At 34.0% G+C, this 26,775-nt stretch overlaps 1 protein-coding gene and 1 pseudogene across 1 annotated transcript in view; both read right to left on the bottom strand.

Annotated features, from left to right (window-relative positions):
- Positions 1-26,775, bottom strand: part of LOC145293023 (phosphatidylinositol 4-phosphate 3-kinase C2 domain-containing subunit beta-like) — a 264,977-nt gene that overhangs the window by 213,923 nt on the left and 24,279 nt on the right. Inside the window, exon 2 of the mRNA XM_080139309.1 lies at positions 6,342-7,780. Within this exon, the coding sequence (XP_079995435.1) occupies positions 6,342-7,622 (1,281 nt within the window). The 5' untranslated portion in view covers positions 7,623-7,780. The remainder of the gene's footprint in view (positions 1-6,341; positions 7,781-26,775) is intronic.
- Positions 22,925-23,058, bottom strand: LOC145293496 (U2 spliceosomal RNA; annotated as a pseudogene).

Raw genomic sequence — 26,775 nt, forward strand, 5'->3', positions numbered from 1 at the left:
ACATTGGACTTGAAAACTCCCCAGGAGACAGTCCTGTGGTAATGTGTTCCAAAACAGGTAGTTCTGAGAAAGAAAATTTGCTCATGAAAGTTCCACTTAGTTACAAGTATACAGAAAGGAATTTATTGACAGTGGTTGTAGCTAGGTGTGTTTTTGTTGTGAATATTTTGGAGGGAAATAGATTGAAGCTCAGTTGCACACCTACCATGAAAATAACAATAGAGTAAAAAAAAAAGAAAGTAATGTCTCTTCTGTGAGAAAGAGGCTGTAGGGTAGAGAAGATGACATTGCTGACTAGATTCTGAAATCAGTTTTGTACTGTCAAGGCAGGAAAGGAGGTTTTGAGCACCTCCTCCTCACAGATGTGGCAACAGTATTCAACTTAGAACATACTTGAATCTTATGTAGATAAAGAATTCCGTTAGGAGTGAGATAGATTCTAGAGTGATAGATTGACATTTTTTCCAGTGACTTTAGCAATGGATTTGATGTAAATTTTCTATTTCAAGTCTGAAGCAAAATGACTGTCATTCAAATGGAAAAGTTGTCATTTGGCAGAAAAAAAAAGTGTCATCTCAAATCTTTCAAAATTGTTACTTATTTTTAAAACAGCTGTAATTTTATTCGGAAGAAAAATTTATTTATTTACATCAGTGACTAAGACTGCACGATTGACACTACGATCCGTGTAAAAATCAAGCAGCAAATTTGGACAGAAACAACCAGTGAACAAAATCAACATATGCCGAAAATATAACAAGTGAGCAAATATTGTCGGCTTATATTATTAAAGATCATCAGTGATTAACTGGCAGAATGATTCCTCTGCATAGCCGATAACACAGATTAATAAACTGTCCTGACTATTTGTTTATAACTAAGCATTCCTGCATCCATGTCAGCCTGTTAGAAAAAAAAAAGCATTGTCCTAATTCCATTGCAAACACATGAAACAAGGCAGAACTTTGTCCAACAAGAACAGCAGTCACTAAGAACAATTCAGATTTCTACTATAACTTATTTTGTTGATTACGATTTACAAAATGTATACATGTGCTTACATTAGTGGTTATTTTGAATTTGAAAAATTCATAATATTAAAAAAAAAAGAAAAAGTCTTTTGTTAGAGTGTGTGCAGTAGATCTATGGAGTGTGGTATAGGAGCAAGAGGTAGACATTTTAAAAGGTTAGGAATAACAGATTCACAGCCTGTCAACCTTAGTTGGTTTCTATCACTAGATTTATCCGTTTACAGAATGATAAGTAAATACAACAGCAGAAATGCTGTAACAGCGTTCTCTCATTTAGTGTGCATTGCTTAACAACATGGTAAAATACTTCTCTAGTTCTTTCCCACTGCAAGAACTTAGACACTAGGATCGGAAAGTGGAATTGAGAAGTCAGCGCCCTCAAGGAGGAGCACTCTGACCTGCAAAAAAAGTGCCTGGGCAGCTCTGTCGGCATTCCCCGGTAAGGGCGCCTTAGGTGATTAGCAATAAACTAACCCCTTCTCAAACAGAGAAGGCAAAGCCTGGGAGGATGGACCTGTTAGAACTGCACAGAACTAAAACACCCACTACAAAATCAATAGGGACCAGGTCATTACAGGAATCGTCTAATCTCTGTTGATTTTGGGTGCTAAGGATAAAATCCCTAGCTGCGGAAATGCAGGAAAAACATTGTTGTCTATTTTTAGCTAACTTCTCATTGAATACAGCCTATAGCGCACAGTTACATTTAATTTGAATAAATATGAAACCTTGTGTTGACTATATTACACCACTCCCCTTACCTTAGTATTGGGACTGGAGAGTATTTGGCGGCAGCAGCATTACTTTTAGAGAATATCTCTTGAACTGTACAATTCATGCACCTTCATAAGTTTCTCCTTCAACTGAGCCTTTTCTCTTAATTTACAAAGACAAAATTAAGTTAATATGTACAAATTTATCAGAGAACAAAAAAAAAAAAAAAAAAATGAAAACGCAGTAATGTTATAAGCTTTGCTGAAGCCAAAATTGACTTCACTCGGTAGTGGATTTGATTTGAATAACTTTTTCTTATAAATTGATTTTACTGAAAAAAGCATTTCAGTATTTAGCCATTTCTATTTTACAGGTGGAAGAAAGAGCAAACACAAAAGGTTTGTCCATTTCCAAAGAGAACAGCTGTTATTCATGTCAATAAAGGTGAATGATTTCTGATTATACAATAATCAATAACAAACTAAAAAATATTCTTATATGCCAATCAATAGATTCAAAATACAAGCTGACCTGATCGTTTACTTACAATTATTATTTTTTTTTTAACTCTGCCGTTTTTATTTATTCTAAAATATTTTGTACCAAACAAAAGGAAATAATTCTGTATATAATGACTCATCTTGAGGAGAGTCCATGTTTTGACAAACTTTTGGTCTTGACCTTTACTACTGATCTGAGATGGAACAGATACATCAAATCTGTTGCCAGGGCTGCTGGGAAAATGGTGGGATCGTTTTACCATTCCAGTAGATATTTCACTGCTAATCCAATTTTCTACATGTATAAGAGTCAAGGGCATCCAAGGTTGGAGTACTGTTGCCACATCTGGGCAGAAACTGCTAGAAGCAGCTTATCCTGCCTTGACAGAGTTCAAAATAGACTTCGTAGCCTAGTGGGGGATGCTCTTTTCTCTTCCCTGCAACCTCTTTCCCAAAGATGTCACGAGCCTGTCTCTGCTTTATCGTTATTTTCATGGCAAGTGCTCGTCTTAGCTTCAATTTATGGGCCCCTTTGGCTTGACTTTCAAACCACTATCAATAATTTCCCCCACTCTTTATCTGTGCCTAAACCTAAATGTACATTCCAAGAACAAAGCTTCTTTCTTAGAACTGCATGCCTGTGGAACTCTGTTCCGTTTTCCCGCTTTCCAACTGACTACAATATGGTTGTCTTCAACGTGAACAAATTCTTGATGAGCCATCCCCTTAAGTAATCCAGTTTACCAAATTTCAACTACTAACGATGACTGGAATGTTTTCCTTGACCATTGTACACTCATTAACCCTTATCCTCGAGTGGCCTCCAGGCCTTGATAAGTGGTGACTCCTTTGTAAAAGAAATTTTTTTTAAATATATATATATATATATATATATATATATATATATATATATATAATACAAAATTATGCCCTCTCCTTTTTAAGATCATATTAGTGTGAAAATAATTCCGCTCTACATAAAATATTTTCAGGAAGGAATTAAATTACATTTTCTTCTTAACACGTTGCACGGATCCACAAAAAGAATTTAAAAACCAAAATATAATATTGATTTCAGACGAAGAAAGCTATCGATGACAAAGAAACAATAAAGAGATTGACTTTGCTTTATGTATTAAATAAAAGAAGGACATTGTCTATAAGGAATCAGATGTAACTTTAGATGCAGAATCGAATGATATGCTAAAATTTCAAAATTATATAAAAGTGACCCTCCGCCCCCGAGGAGCATAAAATACGCTTAAATATATTTTAATTTGTCCAGATTTTGTATATATTATTATAGAGACATGATTTCAAAAGTAAAAAAAAAAAGAAAAAAAAAGAAGAAAAAAAAGGATTTATGTGCCATTAGCTAGAATCAAAACCAAAACTGTAGCATTCAAAGCTGGTGATGTTACCACTATACCAACGTGACACGTATATAAACCGATTAAAATTAAAAATTAACTAAGATGAATATACAAAATGTTGAATAATTTTTTCAATTTTTACCCATCTTTTGACTCCTTAAAAACAATTTTAACCGGCTAAAGACCCATAAAAGAATAGCCTGTAAAAATCCAATCATTATAGGCCTCTAGTACAGCTCTGTGACTTTTAGTTTCAGAGGAGATAGAGTTTGAAAATATGGAGACAAACAGACCAACAGCTGTTTATATATTAGATTTTACCCGAATGGTTTAACAAAATAAAATTATGTATCAGTGGCAATTTGCCTTGAATAGGGTGAATATGGAATAAAAACAAAATCTTTGAAAAAAATTTTTAATCTATGAAGAATCAACAAGGAGTTCAAATATTGGAAAACTTTAAAATAAGGAGTCAGGGGCAAACATAAGGCTTGCATAAATTTAAACCAGATCTTTCAGCATATTTCTTTATCTGGACAACACCAGGTCAACCTGCCAGTTTAAAAAATCTTTTTTTTTTAAATCCTTTCAAGATTTCTCAAGAGGTCAGCGGAGCATTCCCCTACTGACATTTCTACACAATGTTCCTCATATCGTGACATCACACCCTCTTACTGAAAGAACCTAATTACAAATAAAATCCCAATTAAAACAAGATTGTAACTTCAAATAATGATGAAATCATGTGTTCAAATGTTTAGATATTTTAAACAGCTGTTTATTTTATCAGATTCAAAGAATAATTATCAATTTGATATGTTATTATCAAAAAGAGAAGATAAACGACATAGATGATATTTTTTGCATGCGTTCAAGAAGAAAGAAAACTTTTTAAAAAAATAAAATAAAATAAAAAAACTCGGGTAAAAAAAAAATTATGCTTATATGAAATAAGGTGATCAACAAGGCAACAAACTATGTGGAAATATCAACACAAAATGTTCATTTATTCCAATATTTCAACCCAAATGACAAACCTTAATCATGGAATCAATTTTTTTTTAAGTTAAAGTTTTATACAAAACATGGTTTGCAATGAGGAGTGTGTTCGGTGGGGGAGAATTTAAAAGCATGGTGTGGAAGCAATGATTAAGTGTTTAAGTGAGTGAGAGAATACTCATAGTGATTTTTGGTAGTATGAAGTCCACTTGTGCAGATAGAAGAGGGAAAGAAGAGGAGATATTAGAGGAAAAGAAAAAAAATGGAAAAAAAAGGAAAGATCAGGATATTGGAATTGGGTCAACTGTATGCTTTTTGGAATTCTCTTCTTGCTTTCCATTTTCCCGACTGTACAAACATGCAGAAATTTAAATGTAATGTGAATAAGGATCTCACTTCACAATTCTGCTTAGCATAGCCTATATATCTGACCTCTAATTCATAGACCCTTATGTTTCAATGGCAAAAATAAATAAATAAAAAAGTGGAAGAGAAGGACATTTACACCTTATCTATTTAGAAATGTTAGAAAATGGTTGTTAAACATTCACCAGGAATAACTTCAAGAACCAAAAAAAGGAAAAAAAAAGGGGGGGGGGTATATCAAACATCATTCAACACTTGCTTTTTAACCCTTCCACACTTCAGTGAGAATATAAACACCAAAGTCTGTATAGATGTCTGCAGAGAGAGACTAGAAACAGAATTAGCACACTTTGGAGCCTGACTAGAAAATTAGTTAAAGAAAACAACACAAACAACAACACTTACACAATGGTAAACCATTTCATCCAAACAATGGGTATATAATCAGTGTATGTATGCAATATAGCGCATACAATACAAATGTGAAAATTTTTACATTGGTAGCATGGTAAGATCACTCTACATTAGTATTAATAAACACCTCAACACATAAATATAGTTTTAGAAAACACTTAGATGTAAAAAAAAAAAGATATAACTAAGTATCCAGGTTACTGAAATAAATGCGAATACCTAAATATTAAAGATGTAATGCTTATATTTAGCCTCAACCAACAAATTAATAGAACTGAACACAGAATTCTTACTTTAACACACTTATATATAACTACTGACACACACACAGCTATAACACTGACAATAGCTTCAATCAATAGTATCTCCATTAAAACAAAAAAAAAGTTTGATTTGAAAAGAGATATCCAATAATAACAGATGTGCAAAGAAACTCGAATCACAATTCTAAATTTTCCTTAAAGTTTTAACGACGATTTAATTTGTGAATTTTTATAAGCTTTATAAACTCATTGAGAGAAGAATTACAACAGCAAAAAGTAGCACAAGAATGAAAACATGTTTTTTGGCCCCTTTTTAAAAAGGGGCCAAAAAACATGTTTTCATTCTTGTGCTACTTTTTTTGTTGTAATTCATCTGCATCAATAAAAATAAAAAAATTTTGTTGTAATTCATCTGCGTTAATAAAAATAAAAATGTAATTTCACAATTTGTAAAAGTCGAGAAAAGAAATCTTTTTTGTATGCATTGTTTTTCTAGCAATGTTTTATTTTTTTTTCAAATTTTCTTTAAAAACGATATCTATCTTGAAGCATTAGTCATTATTAATGTAAAAGGAAGAAAAAGAGGAATAAAAATTTTACATTTATACCTAATGATGAATAAACACATTGTGACCAACATAAAAATTCCTAAGTATGATTTCTTTTTAAAAATTCACTTACCTTACGCAAAAATGTCCACGATGATGGTCTTGATGGTACATCCACATTCCGTTTGGTTTCATCCTTCTTTGAACGCCTCATTTGACAATTTTGAATTGGTACAACAGTGTCAAGCGACTGAGGCTCTTCCCTTGGGGGAGCATCTGGTAACTTAACAACCAAACTATAAGGTTCTGAGACTGAGCTTGTCAAACTCTGGCCCGATATTGATGCGCTATTCGCCCATTCTACCAGTTCCTCAAGACTAGATGTGTTGGGTCCACTCTCCTCAAGCCAAGCCTCCAACAACGCACAATCCTTCAGCATGTCTTCCTCAGATTGGGTTTTTGTTAGTTTCTCTTTCTTTGTTTGTTCTAAAGAAACAACTGGCAGTTTGGGTACCGGCATTTTTTTGTCCGTTCGGTATGGATCAAAATCTTCCAACGTCAGATATTCATGGGGGAAGTCAATCAAGTTGGCAGAGATGTCGATATCTGGGGTATCTGGTGTGGATACTGGTACAAGACTTTTTTCAGATAACGCTTGAGGTGTTTCGATGGTTGGGGTTATCTGAGAAGTGGCCGCTGTTGGTGTGTGGACAGATAAGTCATAGAGATCATTCAGGCTGGCAGGACGTGTAAGAATCAAACTTGAAACGATATTATTTGCATTCAAAGCAGACTGTTGCTGTTGCTGCTGCTTCATGAAATACGATGACTTCAAATTTGCCGACTTTAAAGTAAGTTGTGCTGGTGACGGGTATTGAAAAGGTGCAAATGGTTGTATAGTTTCACTGGGTACACCACACTGGTGCAAAGGTAGGCGAGATGACTGACTGAAGTAAGCAGAATTGGCAAAACTAGGCATGGCCTGAGGACGATAGAGATTTGACGCAGATCCGCCCTGGGAGCTAAAGTTCAATCCAGCAGATGAAGTTTCTGGCTGAAGTTCTCTAAAGGCCTCACTAATATCTGGATAGATTTTACCCGTAGCCGTCAGATCTTCCATGGAATTACTCAAGCCTTTTTTGAGCCCGGAAAATCCAAAATTCCAGTCAAGTCCCTCCAGATCAGAACTGTATTCTGTGTTTGAAACAGACTTGGATTCCCCCAACGAGATCAACGGAGAATCAGTAAATAAATTCCACTCATCATTTGATATGATCTGCGGTTCACTCGTGGTGGACATGCTGGTCTTTCCATCTGATTGCAGAGAGGAACACTTTGTGAATACCTTGCGTTCTTTTCGGTCTCTTAGCCTGGATGGGACTGGAGGAGGTGGATTGATTGAAAATGAAGCCATCCCGATATGTTAGAATGTGAACTTGGAAGAAAAAAGAAAGAGATTAAGTGCAGATGTCTTCCTTGTGGCTTGAAAATTACATTCTGAATGACTGGAATGGCTTTCAAAAGAACAACAATTACCAAAGCAACCTCTTCATTTTCAATGGAGATTTCATCCTAAAATGAGAGAAAAAAAAGAAAAAGTTTCTTTTATTCCCTTTTTCAATGAAATAAATGGAAGTCAAACAATGCTGCTGTTGCTGATGGTATTTTGGCTAATAAAACTAATAAAAAAAAAAACAGCCAGATATTTTCTTCTTTATTACTTCAATCTCTTAACATAAGTGATCTTGTCACATTTTAAAAGCTGGTTGATTTTGAATAGTTAATTTTTATTTGTTATTCTTGTACCGCATTATTCGCACTACAACATACTTCACTGTTTTTTTTTTTATTTAACCTCACATGGACAACTGGTAATATGAAAATATTTTTCAATTTTGACAGAAACATTAATTGAACCATATAGAAAGAGTTATCGCCCTTCTTACAATTATAATTTAATTTCTTTTGCTATGTAAGTTAAAAAAAATAAATAAATAAATATTGCATCCCTGACAATGCAGGTAGTAAATCTCTCTCTCTCTCTCTCTCTCTCTCTCTCCCCCCCCCACACACACACACACAAAATTAAACAATGACCAGTATTTATTTTCTCATTACTTCAGTCATTATTGACGGGAATGAAAAATTAATGTATATTTTACCCCCTCCCCCCATCAAAAAAAGAAAAGTTATTGTATTATTGGGATCATTCAAACTACTATGCTCATCTTGGATGTTTTTTCTCATGTTTCATACAATGTAACCTTTAACCTTTTTCAGATGTGTCTTGTTGAACTCTGAAATCTATATAGAATTTCAAACTGAGTTTTTATTTAATTTTCAAAAATAGATTGTTCTTGTTATCAGTGAGTAATTATATGAAATAACAATGTTAAGTAATAATCGCTTCTAAGTGCAAGTCTCCTGGATGTGGAGGGTTCACTCCTTGCTACAAGCAATATTAAGAATAAAATATAAATTACTCAAGGCTTCTATGCAGTCATGGCTGATAGAACTAGAACAATTTAGATCCACGGATTGAATAAAGAGTTTGATTTAAAATCTTCTAATCGAATGTTGAGTTCAACAAGATGCACTTGAAAAGGCCGAAATATTGTGAGAATAACAACCAAGTATCCCAAATAGTTATCAATCCTCATCTCAAAAATTAAAAAAAAAACATTATTTTCTTTCACAAAAAAAAAAAAACAAAGAACAAGAACACGGAAGTCGCATATCTATAAGTTCTCTAACCCCGCCCCCCATTACCGCATAACCCCCCCCCCCAAAAAAAAGTGAGAACAAACAGCCAAGTAGAGTCAAGGAGGAAAGAAAGACAGAGGAGAGAGTACTGACCAGATTTCCGCTGGATAAGGGCGAAGAGAACTGGGACCTTGGGGAGACTTATTGCCACTCAAATTCTAGTGAAGACCAATAGCCGCTGCCAACGAGAAATCAATGACAAACAGCTGTTGTGATAAGGCAAACTTATTTGCAAATAGTATCGAAAAAGGTGAAGAGTACTGGAAATCTGGGGAGACTTGTTGTCACTCAGCTTCCAGAGAACACAACAAGCTGTTTTCAAGGAGAGATCTTTGATAACCTGTGTGAAAGCTCCTTATGAGTCAATAATATAAAAATAATAATAATAATAAATTTAGGTTAACCTTCTTTTAAGGTTATTGGTAGTAAGTTCTAATGATCATGATAAGCAACCTTTTCCTATTCTGCTATCAAAGGGGAGGGGGGGGATATCACGAACATGTACAGACACATCTGTCTAATCAGAGTATAAATTACAGTCAAAGCATCTCTTAACGGCAAAAGCATATTCATTGAAGTAAGTTTATAGGCTTAGGTCTGTCCACAGACAGGAGGTGACTTTCATTTTGGTTTTGCAAGTTTTTACAGACAGCAGCTTCATTAGGTAACTCCGTTCAAAAAAACTTGCATTTTATTACGGTTTTACTATTAATGTTGATTGGCCCCGCTAGCTGCTACTGTAACATTAATTAGTGCGGATCCTGGTGAGACACTAGGAAAATATTCAGTTTATAATTGCAGCAGATCAATGGATTCATATGCAAGACAGGCATTAATTAACCAACAACAACAACTATCGGGTCAACAGAAACTTATAGTAAAACAACATTTCTGACTATTATCTAAGCATTAGATTCTGAGAAGCTAAGTAAAAGTAAATTTGTATGATGTTAGCAGGGTACGACATTTCTGGGCAGCTTGATTCTAGCATTGGTTTCCACAATTTTGTCAAGAGGGGCCACATGAAGGTTGCCAACATCTACAAGCGAAAATGTGTTGTATTGTTGATTCCAGGACAACGCCGGAAGATGTATTGGCTGAATATTATTATGATTGCTTTATAGTCGAAATGGAATGTCAGCTAAAATTGGTATTTTAGAATATAATATTTATTTACAATAAATAGAAATGTTAACTTGATGGAAATGGAATTTTTAGTTAAACAATAATGACAAATAAATATGTGACAAAACAGGTGATTTGATTCTTTAGGCTACGTGTATTGATGACGTAATTACAAAGGGAGATGGTTTTTTGATACATGTAGATTTAGTCAGATGGTAGTTAGAATTTGAGAGACATAGTCGAGCAGAGAGAAGCTGGTGACTGGTCATAATAGCTTTAAACCCAGAGGAAGCTGTTTAGGCAATGTCAATAAGAATGTAGAATTTAGCAACAAACATGTAACTTTCCAGGTGAGGAAACATTCTGGGAATAAAAGCTGCTGAAAATATATCCGAGACTTCTGATCGATTCATTAGGATGAATCTTTGTTTGCCGCTTCCAAGCTCTTCAAAACAAGACCCTAGGATGGACGAGGTACGTTCCCCCAACTGGCCAGATGTTAAAGCCCCAAAGAACTGTTATCCATCCCTTTTTGTAGTAAAGTCTGTTGTAAATGTAATATGTCCGTTGTTACCGTACCTGTTAATATATCAACACATACAAACACAAGAACACTAGACAATCATAGAAACACAGTCATAAATGCTATACACCAATTTGACGAACAATAGAAAAACTAGAGACGACCACGAAATAGAGAAAACTCCACAAACACATACATCACACACATAAATATATACGTAAACACATGAACGTTTATATATACAATTAAATATTATATACACACTGTTATACAGACCCCAGTATGAATATACATTAAATTTGGTCATTCATAAATATACACACACCACAGTATACAATATACTAGTTTTGGTGTCAACCTCTGACTATACAACGAGTGGTACTTATGGAATCAACTAGATTCAAAACTTGGCACACTCAGGTAGTCAGTCAGAGTTGTTATCCATTTCGCAGCAACAACCTCCCAGAGAAACAAGTGAAGCATGCATGGCTCCCTGTGAGTGCACAGTGAATGAGGCATAAAAAAAAATGACTAAGTTCAGCCCCCCCCCCCGCATTAGCTCCAAAAGTCCCCAGGGGATGTCAAATCCTAGTGAAAATGAACAAACGGTGCAGTTTTAGGCCTTAACACCATGCAAAAAAAAAGAAATCACTGTCCACCATTTAGCCCCAAAAGTCTCCAAGGCCTTAATATATTTAAATTTGAGTTCAGCACCATGCAAAACTGCTAAATAGACATACACAGAAAATTTTGGACAAATATGGCAAAATAGTCCCAAAAGTGTTTTTTTATTAGCTCTAAAAGAGCCTCTGGGGCACACCCAAGAGTTATCGTGAAATATAGACAAACAAAATTATATAGAAATCAATTAGCTACTTTTCAGAAAGTTTTATAAAAATCTAAGGCATCAATTTTTTTAATAAATACAAAAGTGTCAATTTTAGCCATTTTTAACCCGAAAGGCACCCCTGGGGGGGGGGGGGGGCAAACAGAGTTTTTCCGTTCTGTTATTTTTTACTCATATCATGTTTAATATTTAAGCAAAATTTCAAAAAATTCCAAAGCGTAGTTATTGAGAAAAGTGCAAACGGACGAACAGACGAACGGACAAGAGTGAATTTACAGGTTTACCCTACTCAGGTGATATGTGATCAGAGACTAAGATGGTTCAAATTTCAATTAAAGACTAAACGGCTCACATGGTCACACTGTTCTAAGAAGATTGTGTAGCTTCATGTATGGAAGTGAAACCTACCTAGTGAGAGTTGAGGACCTGTTGCATGGAGAGAAATTGCACAAGAATGATACAATCAATTTGTAATGCGAGTCTTACAGACAGGCTTAGATATCTGATGACCTTAGAGGAAGATTAAGTTTGGACCGCATAGGTAGATGTGTACAAAACAGAAAACTAAATTTTGTTGGTATGGCCATGTTGAAAAAAATGGATGAGAGTTCTTGGGTTAGTAGATGTAGAACAGTTGAGGTAGTAGGTTCAGAGGGAGAGAAAAGGAAAAAAAAAAAAGGAAGAAAGTTGAAAGAAAGAAGGATAAATAAAGACCTGTCCAGAGACAGTTTGGAAGTCAATTTCTTAAAATCGTCCAGCACATGCCAGTGCGTAAAATGAATGTTAAACTGAATATAATGATGAATGGCGTTGCTTTGCAAAGGATTCAATTGATGTCAGTTTAACAAGAGTCTGATTGGATTTGTTACTACATCAAGTCTCATAGGGCACATCGTACTGATGTGATAATCAGATTTTCGTTTCATATCTGGCAGTCACAATAGATACAGAATTCGAAAACATTGGATTTTAGGAATGAAAATCATTTTAGTGTTACTTTACTTTTAATCATTTGGTTTTATGGCATATCAACCTTTTTTTCCAGAGGTGGATTGGTTGTTTTTGTTTTACGGCATATCAACCCTTTTCAGGTTATTTAATGCCAAATCCAAAGATTTTGAAGAAAAATTTTTTAATAGAATATATTTGTCGTTTTCATTCGGCTTCTATTTAACCCATAGTTGGGACCCTAACAGGTACTACCACTCCGAGTAGTCAGAGTGGACCTGGGAGCAATGACAATTAAAGGGTGGCTCCACACTCCCCAAAGCCCGCACGCTGGGGCCTCACCACTGGATATAGTTTAAGGTCATATCCAGGACCAGAGTTGACTTCCTTCATTTGATATTATGATTTCATACTTATCTCCCCTGCAATTTTCACTGAAATTTCAGGACTAGGACCAGTTTTTATTTACCATTTTACATATATCAGTCAACTTCCTGTAACTATATTATTTCATTTACTTTCTTTTTAGTAATAACAAGATATGAAACTTCTGACAAAAAGTACATATTATATATGTGACAAATTGCCTCATCTTGAAGGTTTTTTTAAGAGACCAATAGAATCAAATCGACACTTGCCAACATAAGAGCTCCAAATAGTCGATAAGAAAAGTATTATTCAGATGAAATAATAGTTATATAATAGATTATCCACTCATGAACAAGCAGCCATTCAGAACACAGACAATAGACTTGCCTATCTAAGCATAATAGAATGTCACAACCTTCTTCTAAATCAATTTTCTAGGGTTCTATTTCAGTTTATTTACTTTGAGTTCGACTGGTCAAACAGGCAGCTGAAGTAATAGAAACAATTAAAAAGATCAACAAATAACTCCATTAATTGCTCTGAGATTTAATTTATTGCTTACAATAATTTACAGCAAGAAAATCAAAAGGAATTGTGCGTCACCACTCCCCGTAAGGTGGAGAAGGACGCAAAATCTACATCTGATCACTTTAACACCAAATTCAGAGAGAGAACACTTTTCTGCTCGCATACTTTATATCGTGCCATGTCATCTTAACTTCTAAACTTCTCATGTAATTTTCAATCTTATTAATATCAACCTTATTTTTTGCTCCACTCAATCACTTTATAAAATAACTAGAAGAGGTACCCGGCGTTGCCCGGTATTATACGCAACATTAAATTCCTGTAAAAAAAAAAATAAAAAACAGAAAGAAACTGAGACATGTGCATGCGAGTATTATGTTTTTTTTTCTAAATAGTTCACTTCTTGTTAGTAAAAAAAAAAAAAAAAAAATACTTCAGCTGAGATCGAAACGAAAACCTAAAGACAGTGAGTCAAGTATGATAACTGCCAGCTTAACGCGATCTTTAAAAAAAGTGTTTTCAAACCTACTTATTCTTAGCATAAGTAATCTGTCATGTGAACGATTCATACATGCGCATTCGTGAAACAGATGACAACAGATAAAAATCCGATGACCCCCCCCCATACCAATTTTTCAATTTTGATCCCTTATCAGCCCCTTTTTACCAGATGAAAACTGATTTAAAAGTTTTCCACATGTCTGAATAACCTACGTACCCAATTTCAAGTCTGCAGATCAAAAATTCATTGAGTATATAGGTTGATAAGTGTCCTCTCTCTCTCTCTCACACACACACACACATACATACATACATACACATTCTCACTTTTATAGATATGATAGATTATAACCCTAAGCTTAAAGTTTAACAGCAGAAATGAAAGATTTATCATTACTAATAAACTGACTGGTTTTACGATTTATGCTCATTAACAAAGTGAAAAAAAATAAATAAATCCGATTTATTCATGAATTGCAGATTATATGAAATCCTAAAAAGATATTTGTAAGAATATTTAAGCCCAGGTTTATAATTATATTTTATTTTTTTTTAATTCTCATTTTTTTTCAGAATTAAAAAAGAAATTATTGATATATATATATATTTTTTTTGTTTCTTCAGATTTATTTCATTTTCTTTTGGAAAAGTTTGGCCCATAAATGTTTGTATTATTTGGATTCTTTGGACTATTATTCTAATCTGGAGTGTTATTTTCACAACATTTTGGTCGATGTAACCTCCAACCTTCTTCAAGAATGTTGCTGTTGAACTCAGGAATTTGGATGGAATTTCAAACAGACCCCTTTATTTACTTCATGGGAGTAGCACGCTCTCATTCTGTCAGCCATGACTGGAGGTCATAAGTAATTTGCAATTGTATTTTTTCAGCCACCCACACTGAGAATTGAACCTTCAACCTTCAGGATAATATCATTTTTACAATTGATTTTTCCAAGTACTCTAACCACTTCACCACCACGGGTCCTTGAGGTTACATTGACCAAAACGTTGTAAAAATGAGCCTCAAGATGAGAACAGTAGTCCAAAGAATCCAATGATATGAATAACCAATCCTCATCTCAAAATTTCAAAAATGCCATAAGTTGTTGTTTTAATATTCCCCCCCCCTTAAGTTGGAGATAAAAAAGGAATAAGAATACTGTTTACTTTTTACCAAAATTATTCCAGAATATTACTGAAAAAAAAAGAAAGAAAAGAAAAAAAAAAAAAAAAAGAAAAAAAAAAGGGTTAAGGTCTAATTTTATTTTAGATGTTTCCTCAAGTGTGAAATTTTGAAGAGAAAAAGTTAATAACACTAAATGATTTAATCAGTGCCGATCCTGCAGAGACACTAAGAAAATATCCAATGTCGTAATTGCAGCTGGTTGATGGACTGGCATGTGGGCCGCAGATTAAAGAATCAGCAGCAGCCATCGGGCTAACAGGAATAAATAGTTAAATCCTAAAGTGAACTTTTTTTTTACAAAAGGGTCACCACATATCGAGGCCATTCGAGGATAAGGGTTAATGTGTGTATGGTAGTCATTGGGACAATAACATTGTAATCATTGGTTGGTTGGTTGGTTGTTTTTGTTTTACGGCATATCAACCCTTTTCAGGTTATTTAATGTCGAATCCAGTGATTTTGAAGAACCATTTTTTAATAGAATATATTTGTTTTTTTTAAGTCGGTTTCTATTTAACCCATAGTTGGGACCCTAACAGGTACTACCACTCTGGGTCAGAGTGGACCTGGGAGAAATGGCAATTAAAGGGTGGATCCACAACAACAGAGTTCCACAGGCGGGCAAAGGCACCAATAAAGAGTGGAGGAAATTTTTGATAGTGGTTTTTGCTAGAAGTGCTTTTCTGAAAAAGATTGGCAAGGTGGGGGGGGGCATAGATTGGAGCTAAGTCGAACACTTGCCATGAAAATAATGACAGAACAGAGATAAGCTCGCAACGTTATTTAAAACTCAAGTTTTTAGCTTCAATAATCATAACATGAATGATGACAACGATTGATATATGATCTTTATTTCATAAACATCTTGTGCCATATGAACAAAACATATTTTGATTTGCTTAACATTTCCAAATATCTAATTGCACATTGCAATATCAGCAATGAGCATGCGTATCAGGAGTTTTGGAAAAAAATAACCTAAGAAAAAAAAGTTTATATCTATATAAATAAAACAGCAGATGTATGTATGTGTGTCTATTTGTGTTTAAATATTTAACAACTAAACTTTGGTCACATAACACTGAAATTAACAGAAAATAGTAGTTATATACCAAGGATGGTTTATAACAAGTAAAATATTTGTTTGAATGAATAACGCATATAGAAGTTAGCAAGTTGAAATACAAAATGTTCATTTCCACTTACCGACATTTCTATTAGTTTGTGCAGGCGTAAACTAATCATAGTAAAAAGTAGTTTAGTTTTATAACTTTCTTATCTGTCGGGCGAGTTGAAACGGTAACAAACGTGCCTAGAGTGCTAAATGAGGGAACGCAGCTGGAGTGCTAAATGTTTTGGCTTCAATTCTAGCTGATGGCACCCAAGTCATTTTTTCCTTTTTTTTATTTTGAAATCACTCCTATGTACTAGGTACAATATAATATTCAATAGAGAATAGTCTTTGTCATAATACATACGAAAATAGGCAATCAACAATCCCTCCACTATCCAACAATCATGAGGTTGCTTGCACAGCAACCGAGAAGGCTAACATGCTTGCCAGTCAGTTTGCCTCAACATCTACATTGAACCCAGCAAACCACTCCCTCCCTGATTTTCTTTTGCAGACAGAAACCACACTAGATGATCTGAAAATCACTCTTTCTCAAGTGCATGATATAAAAAACCTAGACACCTCAAAAGCATGTGGACTTGATCTCATTCCAGCATTACTATTTAAAAAAATTCTCTGCTGAAGTTGCTCCACTTCTCTCCAAACTTTTTAACAAATGCCTTAACAAATCTTGCTTTCCTGACTGCTGGAAAACTACTTATGTGGTACTAGTTTACAAGAATTCTGGCGAAACAACTGACCCATTAAATTATTGCCCTGTTAGCCTCCTCCCTTTCTTCACCAAGATATTTGAGTCCATAATTAATCAAGCTCTAGTCCATCATCTTGCAGTTGCTAAACTTCTACTTGACTAACAATATGGATTTAGGCAAGCTCGTTCTACTGCAAATATCTTAACTGTAATCTCTGAACGTATATACCATGCACTGGATAAAGCAGGAGAAACTAGGACAGTAGCTCTAGATATATCTAAGACTTTTGACAGGGTATAGCACTATGGTCTTCTCAGGAAAATCAGATCATATGGTATTACTGAACAAATACTTAACATAATTAAATCCTTCTTAAATAAGAGAAGAATCCAGGTTGTCCTTGAGGGATGTACATCAAAACAATATGATATAAATGTGGGTGTACCTCAAGGGTTGATCCTTAGACCTTTATTATTTCTGATATTTATAAACAACCTCTCTGATAAAATTGTTTCTGAGATGGGTATATTTACTGATGACACCACGCTCTATAACAGTCACATGGGGAAACGAATGAACACATATCTAAGGCAATGGTGTAAACTCTAGAGGAAGACTTCCAGTCAGTAGTTGAATGGGGACAAAAATGGATGGTCACATTCAATACTGCCAAGACTAAGCTTGTTTCCTTTAATAATCACAAGAAACCTTCTAAACCACCAATAGTTATGGCTAATGATAAATTACCTGAAAGTACTTAGTTTAAACTCTTCGGCTGGAACAGATACATCGAGGGCATTGCCAAGGCTGCTGCGAGGAAGGTGTACTCTCTCTACCATGCTAGAAAGTTACTTACACCTGAAAGAATCCTGTACCTATATAAGGCCACAATTCACCCATGCATGGAGTATTGTTGTCACATTTGAGCGCTGGTGCATCTGCTACCGGTCTCTCACTCCTAGACAGGGTTCAAAAGAGAGTCACCAACCTAATAGGTCCAGAACTGTCAGCCAGGCTTCAGCCTCTCTCCCATCGACGAAATTTTGCATCTCTCTGTTTTACAAGTATTTTAACGGTAGATACTCTGGCGAACTACAAGCCCTTGTACCCCCTTGATGTAAATACCCCCGACAAACACAAAATCCCACCCCTATACAGTAGAGATCCCCAGATGCGAGAAAGCCTACTCTAATAGTTTCTTCCCTAGAACTGCTAGACTTTGGAATTCCCTTCCAGGTTCCTGCTTCCCTGACTGTACTGACATGCAGAAGTTCAAGTGTAAAGTAAACAGACATCTTGCTGCAAAACTCCCTACATAGTATTCCTGCAATTATGTCCCAAATAGTAGCCCTTACATCAAAGTGGCACTGTGCCTTGTTTGGAGTGAAAAGGCAATGAAAGAAAATTAAAAATTAAAAAATTTGCATGAATTAAAATATATTAAGTGTATTTTATAACTGGCAAGGTTGGCCGTCCTCCCTGTTAGTACGAGAATAAAATTAATTCCCCTAACAAAGAGATTTGCATCATTTTTATGTTTATTAACAAAACAAAAATCAAGACATAATGATACTAAAGTTTGTCAAAAATACATATTTTAATTTGGATCATAATCCATTACATGATTTTCATTAGTAAATGTCTTAAATTAAAAGTTTAAGCTTAAGAGGTATTAAGAAAAAAATTGAAATTCAGCAAATTTTGCTTAATTGGTGTCAAACGACTATGGATAAAATTTAATACAAATCTAATATATTTGAATTTTAAAATGGGAGATCGTCTATATTATGTCCTCTAACAAACCATAAAAATCCTCCAAAGTTAAATTTTGGAAATATTTATTAATTGATGTCTAATACTTATTGTTAAAATTGAAAAGCATTAGAGGTACCTGAATTTTTACAAAGAGCTTCCATCCTCTTTACATAAAACTAAATACAGTCCACATTTGGACCCATTATGCCTAACAGCTACATTTCAAAATCAATAATGGTTGGTTGGTTGTTTTACGGCATACCAACCCTTTTCAGGTTATTTAATGCCGAATCTAAAGATTTTGAAGAAAATTTTTTTAATAGAATATATTTGTTATTTTCAAGTCGGTTTCTATTTAACACATAGTTGGGACCCTAACAGGTACTACCACTCTGGGTCAGAGTGGACATGGAAGCAATGACAAAGGATCGCTCCACACTTCCCAAAGCCCACAAGCTGGGGCCTCACCACTGAATATAGTTTAAGGTCATATCCAGGACCAAAATTAATAATGCTGTTGCTACACATTCATGAGCATGTTTTGGTCAGCCAGTCACAAGTAACTAGAAATCTCTTCAGGCAATATTGCTTATACAGAAGCAAAGTCTGTATGTAAATATAGAAATCAATATAACAATTATATATGAAATACATTATATATATATATCCACAGACACTTGTTTTACCGTCTAATGCTCATCAGCATAGCTAGATCTACTGAAATGTTCCACCATTTTGGTTTGCGAGTGCTAACTATTCTGTACGTGTTTTACCATTTAATATAATATATAATAAATGTTAATCTAACAAGTAACAGATGTTTTAGGAATATGTAAAGCTTGCATTGAACATAAACACAACGTGCAAGAATTAACAAGAAAATAATAGAGTTGGAATCAAGTGAGATGAACAGAAACATTTGCATTTGCATTCATCAAGAATGACAAGAATGTACCGATTCCTCAGATAAATTGGCTGAAAAGTCCTGCCTATTCACAATGAATACGAAACATTTATGTTTTATTTTTCTAATTCCATCCTCATGTGTAACCACACATTTATAATTTCAATGTTTCAAGAGGGTTTTTTTTGTTTTTTTAATTTAATCTAACCTTATTTCTTTAGAAATGTCCCAAAAAAGAAATGGTGTGTGGCATTCTACTTCACGAGTAAAACAAAGGCACAATTATCAGTTGAAGCCAACACAGTCGTTCTTCACATGTCAAACTGATGTTTGTGAGGCTTCAAGAAAATTTGTAAACAATATCAGTGGCTTATGTTCAGCTTGATGGATTTAACACATCATGGACATGTTTTGAGTTTTTTTGCAGGGGAGAGGGTGATGGCTGGAATCAAGGAGAAAGGTGTTACTCATTAAATGGCGCTCGTAAACAGCAGATTTTGACATAACATCTTATAAATGGTTAGATATTTTAAAGCGTTGTATAATAAATTTTTATCAAAAATATAGACCTACAGAAAAACATGCCTCAAAATTATTTAGAATGCATAAAAAGAAGTTTCTGAAAAATTAAGCATATATAGCAACTCTCTACTTATATGAAAAGTGTGTGCGTTCCCTATGGACTCCAAGATGGCTGGACTGATCTTTTTGAAATTTTAAACATGTACTTTACGTACCTGGAAGTGTTTTTTTTTTGTTTTTTTTACACGGTGGTCAGCACTTATCAAGGCCCGGAAGCCACTCAGGGATAAGGGTTATTGCAAGTACAATACGTTAGTGTGGAGATTTGATGAAGTGTTTATTTAAGGGGGCGGTTCATTAGGAATTTGTTAACGTTGGACTTGAAGACATCCAAGTTGTAGTCAGGTGGGAAGCAGGCAGACGGAACAGAGTTCCACAGGCGTGCAGTTCTAAGATGGTATTGTGATACGAAACCTTCAATAGGTATCGAAAATCAATAATGAAAGAAATTCCATCAAAGAGGAACCAGTCAAATTTTGACCAAAGTTAACAGATTGACAAGAAAGTTTTTTTTTCTTAAATTCAGATGAACATATCTCGGCTCAAACAAAAAATTATTGATCGAAAAAAAAGCATCATACTTTTGCCAACGCAAAACAAGTGTACTCATTTCAGTAATGTAAACATCTTGCGTTCTGGTGATGATGAAGTCGCTGAAGGCGTTTTTGATATTGTTTAGGCTTTTGAAGCATTTCTCACGCAGAAAGTTGTTGAGATGCTTGAAAAAGTGGTAATCAGTAGGTGAGAAGTCTGGAGAGTATGGCAGATGAGGCAGAGTTTTGTAGCCCAATTCGTTCAACTGCTGCAGGGTCTGGTTAGCAGTGTGCGGTTGGACATTATCGTCGAGGAGAATTGGGTCTTTTCTGTTGATTAATGCTGGGTGGTGTTGTCAAAGTTTCTGATACATTTCATCCATTTGTTGACATTACTACTGTAATGGTTTTGCCTGCATTCAAAAAACTAATGGATGAGAGCGGTCGCAGATCACTAAACAGTCATCATGGCCTTCTTTTGGTGCAACTCTGGCTTTGAGAAGTATCATGGAGTTTTGCTGGTATCTAACCACTGAACTGAGCATTACCGGTTGTCATAAAGAACCCACTTTTCGTTTTAAGTCACAAGCCAGTCAAGAAACGAGTCGTTCTTGTTGCATAAAAGAAGGGAAGATGACACTTCATAATGGCGTTTCTTTTGATCGTTGTTCAATTTGTAAGGCACCAATTTATCAAGTTTTTTTGTCTTTTCAATCTCTCTCAAGTGGTTGGAAATTGTTGTATACGTTACATCTAATTCAGAAGCAAATTCTCGAACAGTATGTGTGTGAATTGGCTTTGACTAAAGTTCTTACTTGATTGTCGTCAACATTTGATGGCCGACCACTACGCTCATTATCTTCAAGACTCATCACCACAAAATTTTTTAAACCACCATTGTGCTGTGTGTTTAGTAGTGGTTCTTGGGCCAAATGTTTCGTTGATATCGCAAGCTGTTTCGGCAGCTTTTCGGCTTTGAATTGAAATCAGAAAATTGTGCGAATTTGCTTTTTTTTTCATCTTGTATTCAACGTTCTTAAAAGAAGACAATCATTTTAAAACAAGAGAAATTTAAACGACAATTATTTTAAAACAAGAGAAATTTAAACGACAATTATTTTAAAACAATTTAAATTTAAACGATAATTATTTTAAAACGATTGAAATTTAAACGATAATTATTTTAAAACAATTGAAATTTAAACGATAGAGCAAAAAACGATCTTTAAAAGGATGTATAAAGTGAAGGTATTAGAACGAAAACTTATTTGAAAATACAGCATTTGTCCGCAAGAACTTTCTTCTTAACCTATTATCATCATAAGTGCATTTGAGAAGTTTTATCATCATACAAGCAGAAGAGCACAGCATATAAGACACAGGAGCGTTCAAAATGAATATTTCTATTTCGAGCACAATTCAACCATTGTACTTTACGTTTGCATTTTAAATTTTATTTCAAGTCGTTATATAAAAAAAAAAAAATTGATAAAAAAAACAATAGGTTCTCTAAAGAGCAATGTAAACTACAGTGAATTGTGGACTGAGAAGTCAGCGCCCTTAAGGAGGGGCATTCTGTCTACAAAAAGTGCTTGGGCAGCCCCATAGGCATTCCTTCGGTAAGAACGCCTCAGGTAATTAGTAGTGTTGGGGGGAAAAAATCGGAATATTTGAGGGTATCGGAATCGGTATCGAAAAAATTTGGACAGATTTTCCGATGCCAAAACGATTCTTTTAATTGTCTTTTTTTATTTGATTTTGTTTAAAACAACATCTTCAATTACTGATAATAATGATAAAATAATAAATATTTATTTAGATTGATTTATTTGATTTATTTAGATTGATTTAAATAGATTTGAAACCACCAGTGAAGCTAAAATCGATAGATCTTCCCCCACAGGTATATTTTTATGTTTAGGAAAATATCTACACATTTAACATGTGTGTTTTTACGGTAATATAGTTAAATATTTAGAGATTTATAACGTATCAGAATCGGTAATTGTATCAGAATTGGGAAAAATATTGGAATCGTCCCATCACTAATAATTAACAATAAGGAACTGTGGGGGAGGCATATGAAGGTAACTCCCCGTGCACTGCAGTGGGTTCCTGACTAGAGTAGGCAATCAATTTATTTGATTGACGAATGGATGATTTCACCAATTTCAATGACAATAAAAGTATTGGAACTGTGGAACATTCATTGTTCCTCATTTAATTCTGAGCAACGTTGGGTCTCCTTTCTAGTGTAGTACCTATTTACAACGTCTCCTCACGGGACAGAGTTAGACACCAGGGTCGTTTTTTAATGTGGAGAAAAGGTACAAAAATAAAAAATTGTCTTAGTCGTGAAGGATTGCTCCTCCACCGAAAGAGAACAAGAAATGGAAGTGCAGCATCTAAAGAACAGATACTACACTTTGATCTTGGCCAAAAGGCCAAGGAGCTAATGTAGTATAAAATACAAAAAAGAATTGAGATTTTTTTTTCAACCAATTAGACACAATAAAAAAAAAAATCTAAATTGAAGAACCAATTTCGAACAGAAAAAAAAATTCTCTAACTAACAAAGAGGCAGACACACCAAATTGAATCCTACTATTCTTTCAACGAAAACACCAGAACCAGATGCATCTGGTGATGTTCGCACATTCGTTCTTTTTATTCTCTTAGAATTTTTTTTTATATAGTTCTTTGTAGAGACATGATTCATATAATTACATGTTTTTGTTTTATTTCCACATAGACACACAAAAGAAGTCATCCCATTTGAAAAGTATATATTTAGATTAGCAGACCATTCATCAATGTTTATTAATTATTTATATCCTGGTTGTAAACAGTAAATTGGATTATTGTTCATACAGCATTGTTTTCAGTACTGAATTTTATTTCAACATTATTGCATTGCGTTCTGACATTCGGTTGAATTTTAATGTTTAACAAAATCGAAGTTAAGTCTCCCAGAAAGAGATATTTTTCCTTGACAATCTAGAGAGGTTTATCGGAATGTCTAAAAGTGACAAATGTAAAAAAAAAAAATTTAGAATTTTGTTAGAATATAAAACGAAAAAATGCTGATGGATAAAATAAATTTGAAAATAGAATTTTATTCAGGTTAGTGAAATATTTCTAAAACTTTGATAGTCAGCAGAGGAGGATGGAGAGAATCGGTTTTACAAACAGCAGCAAATGTGATAGGAAAACCTGCTATGAATGAATGACATCAAGACATCTTTCAAAGATTTAAGTGTTACATAAACAAGGCCACATGTTATAAAGGACTTATTTAAAACAAACTTAAGTAGCAATTGATATCTGGCAGTAGTTTGGAGCCTCTGTTCTTATAACAAACTTGATGGAATTTCAACTTACAATTTTTCTATATTTCATGTTATTTGATAACGATAACAACCATGCACAATTTCAGCCTGGTCAGATAATTTTTTAAATTATTAACGTATTCCATGGCATAATTCAATGAATACTTCATACAATATAAAGAAAATCCATATAAGACTTTTGCTCATCCTTACATTGTCAGGGGAAGAAATGCAGTGTCAGGATTGACTTATGTTCTTGTTTCGTATTAAATCACAAATTATATCATTTTCTTAGATAAAAACTATTTAAATATTAGGTGCTGAGCACATCTATGGTAACTAGACCTTCTGAGTCTAGATGGTTTATCTGGCATATATATATATATATATATATATATATATATATATATATATAGCGTTAGATTATATTTTTACTTAATATCCACAGTTTCAAATTCGCAACAACCCTTAACTCTATTCGCCACATTACAAGTGATCTACGACGCCACTTTCAAATGACTCCAGAGTCATCCTTATATCACTCCTGGACGAGTGCATTCTTATACCCCAAAAGATGTCTAGCAAGAGCATGCAAATCATTCTTGGGCACTTCCACGCATGCCCATCACAAAACTTCCCTTAGTCTACAAGAATTTCTTCTTAGATGGAGACAAAAACCTATTTCTTTGGGAATATTTTGATTGAATACGTTATTGGAACAATATTTCAACATAAAATATTGAACATATATTTTCAAACACAAAAAAATAGACGATTATTATTCATTTTATTGTAATGCATGCGGTGTTACTATGTCTATGTTCATTATGCGTGAATAACACACTCTTATATTTCTTCTATTATCCAGGTACCCAATGAACCCTTAGTCATTGCGACACGCTAAAAAGTAATCTGTACTTATCTATGACCAAGGGTTCATTCAGTACCTGATAATAGAAGAAATATAACTGCATGTTATTCACATTTAGCCAAAGTAAGGGCCAAAGTGCAAGAATCGTTCAGTCACATGGACCCCATCCTTGTGTTATTAAAAAGAAAACAAAACACCCTATAAGAAATAAACGTCCGTTACCCCAGCCCCTCACTACATTGGCTGCTAGATATCGATCTATTTTACTTTTCTATTTATAAAAAATAACTTATTAGAATATTTACAGAACTATTCAGAAATTATTTTCACTATAATTTATAAAAAATCATGTTCTTCAAACAAAATAAAAATTGCCTTAGTATAAAAGGATTTCTTCAAGTAAATTAAACAGAAATAGCAGTTAACGAGATCGTCAGTGAAAAGCCACACATTGAGAGAATTGGAAACGTCAACAACAAAATTATAAAATCACTCATAGCAGAACCCCATACAAACACTTATAATTTACAGTCAGGGATTAGTTTTGTATATATCTTCAACATAACATGTTGCTGTCTTCTTTTATTTTATTAATTTAATTATGACATATCACAGAACAACTATTAACAATACCTGTAATTCGCTTCCTAATCATATTAATGTAATGTAAAATTGTAAAATTAATGTAAAATTATAGAATCACTCCCATAATCAAATGTTGGGGCATAGAATTTTTTGTTTGAATATACTTTCCTAGGTTAGGGTTAGGATCACTAACACTGAGATACAGATCCTATTAGTACATATATATTATTTTCAAAAGTAACTTTGTGGTTTTTACTTTACTATATACAAACTAGGAATTCTATTTTCTTTCCCTTTTTTTTCTTGAACGCCCTACCCCCACCCGCCTCTTAATATGTATTCTACTAGAAAAACCCAATTGGGATTGTAAAATAAAAATGCATATCACTTAGAAACAGAACAAAATCCTAGCAGCAGTTAAGGACATAGCACCCTATAAATATAAACAGATAAACCAAGAAATAAAATAAATCCTAAAAATGATTTTGTATTTTAAACAAACAAAAATTAAAAACAGTCTAAAAACACAATTCTTGTGAGAGACTTTATGAATGTAGAACTATATATGCTTTTTATTTGAGACTTCGTTAAAAGATAAGTTTGATAAATTTTTTCTTGATTAATCATTCGAAAGTAGAATTAATGGCTTCATCCAAAACAAAGTCCAAAAAACACAAAACAAAAAGTGTTTTTTTTAATAAACCGAATAAAAAAAAAAAAACGTGACTTGTCACGTCACCTAACTACAACAACTGCGAGTTAAATCAATCATTTTATTCTTTCCTTTCTTTATTATTTTCAACTGTTAATAAACAAAAAGGTTTGCTTTGGTTAAAAGCATATTAACCATCTGTGTGTCATCTAATGCTGAATAAACCTATCAAATATAATTCTATAGGTATGAAAATTATTTTATGTTTCTAGAAAACATTACATTACTCTTAGAAGGAAATTTCACAGGGAGTACCACATCATGACTGAAGAACACGAAAACTGAGCACTCTACCAGTGATATTACTCTTAGAATACAATGCACAACTCATAAAAAGAAATTTCATAGGGAGTACCACATCATTACTCAAGAACACGAAAACTGGGCACTTCACCAGTGATATTACTCTTAGAAAGCATTGCTCCTTGGCATTGGTAATAATTGTTCACAGCACGACTGACCACTAGCCACCGCCTTCTAGTTTCTATTTGGGGAGAAAAATAAAAAGGAACAATTAAGTTTTGATTTTTCGGAGAATCAGATTGAATAATACAGTTGGAATGAACTTATAGATACGAAGGCATGATGTGTGACCAGCCAATTAATTGGACTGAACCTTTTCAATTTCCCATTTAGCCAAAATAAGGATCAAGGTGCAAGAATGGTTCAATCACAT

Source organism: Euprymna scolopes, chromosome 14 (genome assembly GCF_053919585.1).
Source record: "Euprymna scolopes isolate OS-2025 chromosome 14, ASM5391958v1, whole genome shotgun sequence".
Lineage (NCBI taxonomy): Eukaryota > Metazoa > Mollusca > Cephalopoda > Sepiida > Sepiolidae > Euprymna > Euprymna scolopes.